This window comes from Aptenodytes forsteri, unplaced genomic scaffold, assembly GCF_000699145.1.
Source record: "Aptenodytes forsteri isolate BGI_AS27 unplaced genomic scaffold, ASM69914v1 Scaffold102, whole genome shotgun sequence".
Taxonomy (NCBI): domain Eukaryota; kingdom Metazoa; phylum Chordata; class Aves; order Sphenisciformes; family Spheniscidae; genus Aptenodytes; species Aptenodytes forsteri.
In genome coordinates, this window is record NW_008795771.1 from 880680 (window position 1) to 888271 (window position 7592).

The window sequence follows — 7592 nt, forward strand, 5'->3', positions numbered from 1 at the left end:
GGAAGTGGTTGAGTCACCATCCCTGGAAGTATTTAAAAGACGTGTAGATGTGGTGCTTAGGGACATGGTTTAGTGGGCATGGTGGTGTTGGGTCAATGGTTGGACTCGATGATCTTAGAGGTCTTTTCCAACCTTAATGATTCTATGATTCTATGATTGAAAGAAGTTTAAAAAAAACCTTTTGGCTTAATACAGTGGACCAATGTATACTGTTAAGGAGAATATTGAAGTTACCCACCGGATTCTGTCCTCTCCCCATACAGCCTTATTTCATTCTTTTTCTGGAACTACAAATAATAGCTATGTCTATTACCCATAAGATCTACTACCCATAAGATCATTTACTTCTTTCACTGAAATGACAAACAAAATGCTTGTTTGCTTCTTCAACCCATCTTTCCAACAATAGCATTTTTTGTTCTATTTTCACAGTTTCCTAGTGATAACAGCTCCCCTTCTCTTCTTGACAGGTGTACCACACAATGAACCTCTTCTACACAAAAGGCCTTCCCAATTGTATCATCTCAGCTGACAATGAGTAGTATTAAAATTCTTTTTAACAGTTTTTTTTTCCCACAAAATAACATGAGCCTGGGCTCTGGTGCATATGCCCTTGAGAGAGGTAGGCGTAGACCTGTTTGGCATTCCCCACTGGCTAGCTCTAGATGACAACTCTGTTTCTACTTAGTACATGACGGTTTTGGATCACCTTCCTGAGTCACCTTGTTCTCCCCGCACATTTTCCTCCTATCCTCTCAGCTTCCCAATGCACGGTAGGGAATTCAAGCGCTTAATTCCAGGCTATAGAGTCCACTCTCTGAGTTAGGTTCCCATTTGCTTTGATTCTCATCCTTTCCCCCCCCCAAAATACTACCATATATCTTCAATCTTAAATTAAGCTTACTGGAGATTTTTTATAGCATCAAAAGCCCTGAAGGAACTATTTAAATGTTAAGATACCTAAGAAAAAACTGTGATGCTTTAAAACAATCAATTCTTTTTTAATCTCTTCAGTAATGAGAACTGAATTACTCTCTATCAATGTCTGCTAACAGCCATACAACACACGCAGAACATGCATTTTATTCACGTATACATGCACACTATATCCAACTATTCTTCAGATGTGAGTTCACACAGAGCTGGAGACAGTAAATCGTAAGCCAGATAGTTAATTAGTTGAGAAATAGCTCTAACCATTTGGGATTTGTGTCTCCAGCTACAGCTGGACATGTCCAGATGACAGAAATATACAGCATGCTGGCCTTCGTTGTGTTTGGTACAAAACCAAGGAACTGGCACCAGGCTCATTCAGTTCAAAGTGATGCTTTGCCAACAGTTTTACTGATCATTTTCCAGTTGCTGTTCACTATTGGGGAATTAATGTTTTATTTAAAGATCTGAAATGGACAGTTATGAGATCTAAGAAATAGTCACACTGTTCAAGCTATTAAATGGAGATTTTGGCAGTGTATACTGTGGGTGATTTCTAGCAGTTCACAGCAGGAAATCTCAAAAAGACCAAGTTTGTTTAAAAAGCTAATGAAACAGAGCAAAGCAGCCTACCAAAGTATGTGTAATGGATGAGGCAGTTACACATGGAATAAAACGCTGGTTCACTACTGTAAGTAGCCAGCACGTACCCATTGAGATTTCTTCTGCAGGGTCTGTCCCTATGACTCTGCACTCTGAAGAAATGGGCACATCATTGATAATATGGAGGTCCCATAGCATACCAAACAATTGCACATCAGTTGAGCTGCAGTAATAGACTTTATCCTGCTCCTCCTGTCAAGTAAAGACATTAACTTAAACTGCTTACCAGCTGCCCAAAGGGTCAAAAAGGAGGTCAGCTGTAATTTTTTTGTTTTGTTTTGTTTTGCAACTTAACAGGTGACATGCAAATAATGGATCAGTTCCCAGATAAAATGGAACTCAAAGTAGACTTTGTGGAAGGCATCTTTTAAAGAAGCTGCAGAATGAAGCTGGGCTCCTAAGATCCTGTGCAGAAAGGAGAGATTTTCCCTTTCATCAACTTCTGGCTTTCAGGCAATGAAGTCTCAGCAAAAATATCAGGATCGTACTAAAGGGCTGGACGGAAAGACAGTATCTAGCTTTCATATTAACAGCTGTTGTTGCCTGAAAGTTCCCAGTTACAGTTATAACACTGTGGTCTAACAAAAAATCTTATCTGGTGTCTTTCTTTTTTCCTGTCTCTTGAGCATGATATGTCATGCAACTAGAAATTTTTATTTATAAAACTTTTCTTAACCTAAGAAATGAAATGTAACATATACATAATGGCTATATTGCAATTCAGAAACCAATCCTGAACTCTGTGCCTGTGTTAAACACTCACTTTGCACTGGCTAATGAATAAAGCTCCATGGGCACCTGAGGAATCAGTTATGCCACACCAGAATCCATGCTTCAGTCACTGTGACCTTCTGTCCATCTGTGCTGGGTGGACTGCCAGATTTTCATTATTATTCTCTAGATCACAAGAACAATTCCCCACTGACTTCAGTGATGTCTCACAGCAGACATTCTGACCTGGAGCTGTATTCACAGCATCTTTTTTTTTTCCCAATATTCCAGGTGTATCAGTAAAGAAGGTTGATAGAGTAAATTAGTTCTTATAGATGGGTGAAATACAGGCTGCTCTGGGATATACTCCTTCGGACATTCCCCATAATATAGCTGTGTTGGCAAGATCAAATTAAAGAACTGGCAGATCATTTAGCTGATGATTACCATCTTCCATCAGAAAAACTCCCGGGACCAAATGGTTTATTTATATGTTAGAGTTAAACTCCTCAATTTAGACACCTGTCTTACAGCAAATATTGCCATTGTCGTTTATATTTCATGTTGCTTTCACAATTATAACTTTTGGATCTCCATGCTGCTAGTCGCTTCAGATTTTGAGGACGTGACATATGCCTCGAGGCTCGACATCACTTGGAGAACTACCAGCATTTCCAAATGATTCAGGGATCAAGATCCTTTTACTCTAGAGTATAACTATAACTCCCCGCAACTTTAACTTCCTCTGTGTGGCAAAAAGTTCCTTATGGGCCAGTACATTTGGGTTCCCAAATTGATACAGGAGTCTTGACATATGCATGTTACCTTATGAATGTGGAAGATCCAACATCCACAAAGCTAAGCCTAGCAGTTTTACTATAATATACTTTTCCTGATGTTTATTCTGTGAAGGAGACACAGCTCATTCTGTGTTCTCAGGAGTCTCAAGAGTATGCAGAGCCAGAGTGTAAGTACTTAAGAGAAATCAAAGCTAAACAACTCAGCTTGATATAGTCTTCTATGGACCATAAAAGTCTCTTGTATCTTTAGTCAAAATAATGTGTATCTCTACTGAGAATTTGCTTTGTCCTTTCTTTGTACACAGTTCTAACAAAATAACTTTTTCAAGGGTTTTGCATCTTGAATACTTTGATGGTAAATAATTTTTGAAAGGTTGATTAATGACATATTCTGAAAACAGGCCCCCATGACACACCTCAAGTAGGATATTCTCTATTACTACAATATAACTGTACTGCTCTACCTGTCTCCTTCCACCAAAACCAACTTTTCAGTTTCTTCAACATCAGAGCTTGCAATGATGTGCAGACAACAAAACAGATGTAAGGAAAGTGAATAGGAAAGTTCTAAGGTGCACGCACACTTTTTCATGTGTATATGCCTCATTTAATTAAAAAATATTACAGAAGGAAAAGAATAATTGCCTACAAATTCACCACAGGAAACAAAATACTTTCTTGCAAAATATGAAATGCCTAGTTTTCTGATGAGTTCATTTCCAAAGTCAAATCAAAACAGTTCATACAGTTCTAAATTATATACTGGAGCTCTCTATTTATGTTTCAAGCCCCAGTGAAAGGTACTAGAATGACAACCACAGAATTTAATTCCTCCATTTCATGAAAAAATAAGAACAAAATTTCCTATATATCGAATAATTTGTGTTAGCCAGTCAGGACTATCAACTCATTTCTTACATTGTAAGTCATCATACCAGTATTGGACTGTAACAGAATTCAGTTATTATTGAACTGAAATGAATATGAACTACTATTCTGGATATAGTGTATTCTCAATAAATAGACAGTCTGTATTATATTATGCACACTTTAAAGATGCCCACAAAATTTCTTTTAATTCCAGTCATCAGATACATTGTTTCTAGGCTATCAATGCACATAAAATGAAAGCTGCTAACTGAGAGAGAAGAATACTAAATTATAATCATGCTAATTCAAAAGATGCTGAAGGGAGCTTTGCCAGTTTTAGACTTGGGTAATAACACCAAGCCTTATTCTTCAGCCTACAGTAATCACATTGACTTAAGAGGAGATAGTCCCGATTTTTGCTACATAAGTAGGATCGGAACAGGTCCCATTTCCCCAGAGGATTTCATACATTTTAATGAGTGTTATGTCGATACATGCCTCAGAGAAGGAGATTGAGTAGAGCTGACATAAATACACCTGCTTTTTTATCTGCTTTCTCACCAAAGAATGAAAATCTAGGGCAGAGGACATGAAGGATACAAATGGAATGCTAAACATAAGGAAAGTAAATTGAATGGCATCATATTTCCTAATTGCCAGACTTACTTGATCTTAATAAACTTCAGACTGTTCTTAATTTAAAGATACATCCCAAGACTTACTTGTCAATCACAACATTCACTAGCTTTGGGTTTTTTTTACTTCCCTAACTTGAGCTAAATGAAAAGAACAGGCCTACAACGCCTTGTTGCAAATCCTTTACAGACTGAATTGAGAAAACAGATTTAAATTGTCTTGATTTTGACAGTGCTGAAGGTGCTATTGAGACGTGTTTAGTTTCTTCCTGTGCTTGCTAACTGTTTGATTGTATGAAGTGTATTGAAGTTGGGGCTTTAAAATAGGAAAATAGATTTACAGCTATATACCTCACACATTACCCCACTTGTTACAGATGTGCTTCTGAAGTACTTAAGGAAGCTCAACTAGAAAATACTCTCATTAACAAAAAAAAAAGAAGTAAAAATCCCAGAAACCCTCAGCACTGAAAGTAGATGATTTTTTTACTTTTTTTTCTCCTGAAAAAGTAATGCTTTAACCTAGCTTTACTGTCTTCGTCATGTTGTAGTTGAAGCAATTTAATATGTCAGCTTCTCTAAAGGTAACAAAGGGAAGGCTTTTTAAAAATTTTTTTGTAATAAATTATTACCTTTTAATTCTGAAATAGAAACAAAGTTAATTAACAGACTAAGCCATTATGAAATCTAATACACCTGGGACAAATTTCCACAAAACATACTTGAGGTTCTGCATTGATAAATATTTCATATTTAGAAGAAATGACCATATTTTTCCTTAGTTAAACAGTAATATTTTGTAGGCTGTTCAGAAAGATTTGTGGCTATTTATAAATTAACTTCCACCTTAAAATAAAAATCAGATTTGCACATCAATGTGTGCCATGAAGGGATAAATATTCCATTCCACTGACAGTGATCTAAAGTTCTAACATAAATGTCATTTTGTACTTGTAAAATGACTGCTGAAAACCATCTACATACTACATGCTCAAGGTAGTATGCTCCTCAAAAATCTACTTTGAGAAATTCAGAAAAGGTTTCCTCTTCGGTGCTTTAAATACGTTTTAAATATATAAATCTAAATGGCATATTTATTTCTCTGCAACAAACATTATTAAGTCACTAGGTAGATTAGTTTCTTAGGGAGATGTGCTAAGATATATCTTCAATGTCCACAACTACATTAGGACTTGAGAATGCAGTCTCAGTTTAAAATTAAATTAAAAATGTGTCAATTATTTACTCCATTAGCACTCACCTACAAAGGTAAGCAGGATCACCAACAAAAGGATAAGGGCACAGATGCATGGAATCAGTATTAGGAGCAAAAGTCGAAGGAACTTGGCAGAAGCCAGTTTCTGAGAGCAACCATCCCCCATATTATCTTCATCTGTTCCTAAGACCTGAAAAACAAAAGAGCACAGTTTTATCATTCTGGTGTTAATTAGTAACTCTTGTGTTTTCAATAGCAGTCCTTCCCATTACACAGAACAGCTATATGATTTAAATATATGCTATAAATGGCTTTTAAATTCTTAACAAAAAGTTGAATGTAAACTTTCTTCTTGGTGGACAGCCTAGTGTAATCCATATAATTTAGTTTAGTTCACCCAATATCCAGACTTAACAGCTTCATTGAAATTTCTAAACATTTCTGATGAACTAGAAGTTGGATAGGCATTTTATTTGAAAAAAATGTAAAATACATAATAAATTTAAGCAATAAGGCTAAATACAGCTTATTTTATAATTAAAAATAATCCATTACTAACTATTCAAGAGCTCCATGTTCTTAAGTTTCTTTTATTAAGGAATCAAGCAACTATTATAATCTTTGTTTTAAGTGACAATAGAAGTGATAAGGACTGTTCCACTTATTATGCACAATAATGCTGTCTCATTTTTTAAGTACTTTACAAAATTATAACTTATCACAGTATTCTGTAGAGTTTGCAACTAATATTTTCTGTTCTATAAATGGAATATAGAAGAATAGAGAAAAATTATTTTCTGAATTCAATTAAGCTGCACAAAGTACAAAAATTCAAACCTTTGCAAAAGCCTAAACATGTATTTAATATATATTTTTTAAACATAACTTCATTAAGACTATGATCTCATATACTGGAAAATCGTCATACTTTTTAAACAGAAACAAAAACAAAATTCCAAATGAATATTTAATAGCAAGACTGAAACTGTTGTTATGAAGTTAATATATCTTTACTCAAAATTGACTAAAAATAATTACAATTTTCCCTATGATAAGGTGAAATTGAATGATAGGATTATTAATTCCAGCAATGTCTTCCCAAAGGATGACTAATAGTTTATCCTCTTTGTCAGGACAATCAATCACATTGAAGTTGGTTGTGACAGGACACAAGAGTGTAAATGCATCCATTACCCTGACAGCCTCTCCCCAAAGAACCTCAAGAGTCTGAGGTCTACAACATATATATTATTAGTCTTGTAAATGCCAGTCCCCGTGGGTTATCCCTTTGGCTGGCCCTGCTGTAAGTGCCTTTCTGTGAAGAACAGGTTACCAGACTGACTAGCACAAATGGACGTTGAATTATTTCTTAAGCAATTGCTGCAGAGAGACTAGATTTATACCCCGACACCAACCTCACTGTCTGTTTTACTGCCTTGACTGAGAAGACTGTAGGCATAAGTGGGATTTACAGCATAATTTTCCATCATTCTGCAATGTCTCTTGTGCCAGCATGGCACAAAGACTATTTGTAAGGAAACTTTCCTTGCTGATAATATTAGAATTATCATCTATTTCTGATACCCCTGGTTACTAGACACTGCAGACACTGTACAGACAGCAGAAATTAAGAAAACTGCATTTGTGCAGTTGCATGCACCTTTTGTATGCTAGCAGTATCTCACACTTGATAAGCTTCTTCCTTTTCCAGTGATTCAGTCTCAACACCGTCCTACTACTGGTCTTATCTAGCAAGCAGATTGT

General features: G+C 35.8%; 1 protein-coding gene across 1 annotated transcript in view; it reads right to left on the reverse strand.

Moving 5' to 3' along the window:
* CORIN (corin, serine peptidase) overlaps positions 1-7381 on the reverse strand; it is a 148037-nt gene extending 140656 nt beyond the window's left edge. Inside the window, exons 1-2 of the mRNA XM_019473206.1 lie at positions 7370-7381; positions 5874-6018 (exon numbers count right to left, since the gene is read on the reverse strand). Of these exons, the coding sequence (XP_019328751.1) occupies positions 5874-5994 (121 nt within the window). The 5' untranslated portion in view covers positions 5995-6018; positions 7370-7381. The remainder of the gene's footprint in view (positions 1-5873; positions 6019-7369) is intronic.
* Between the last annotated feature and the right edge of the window lie 211 nt (positions 7382-7592).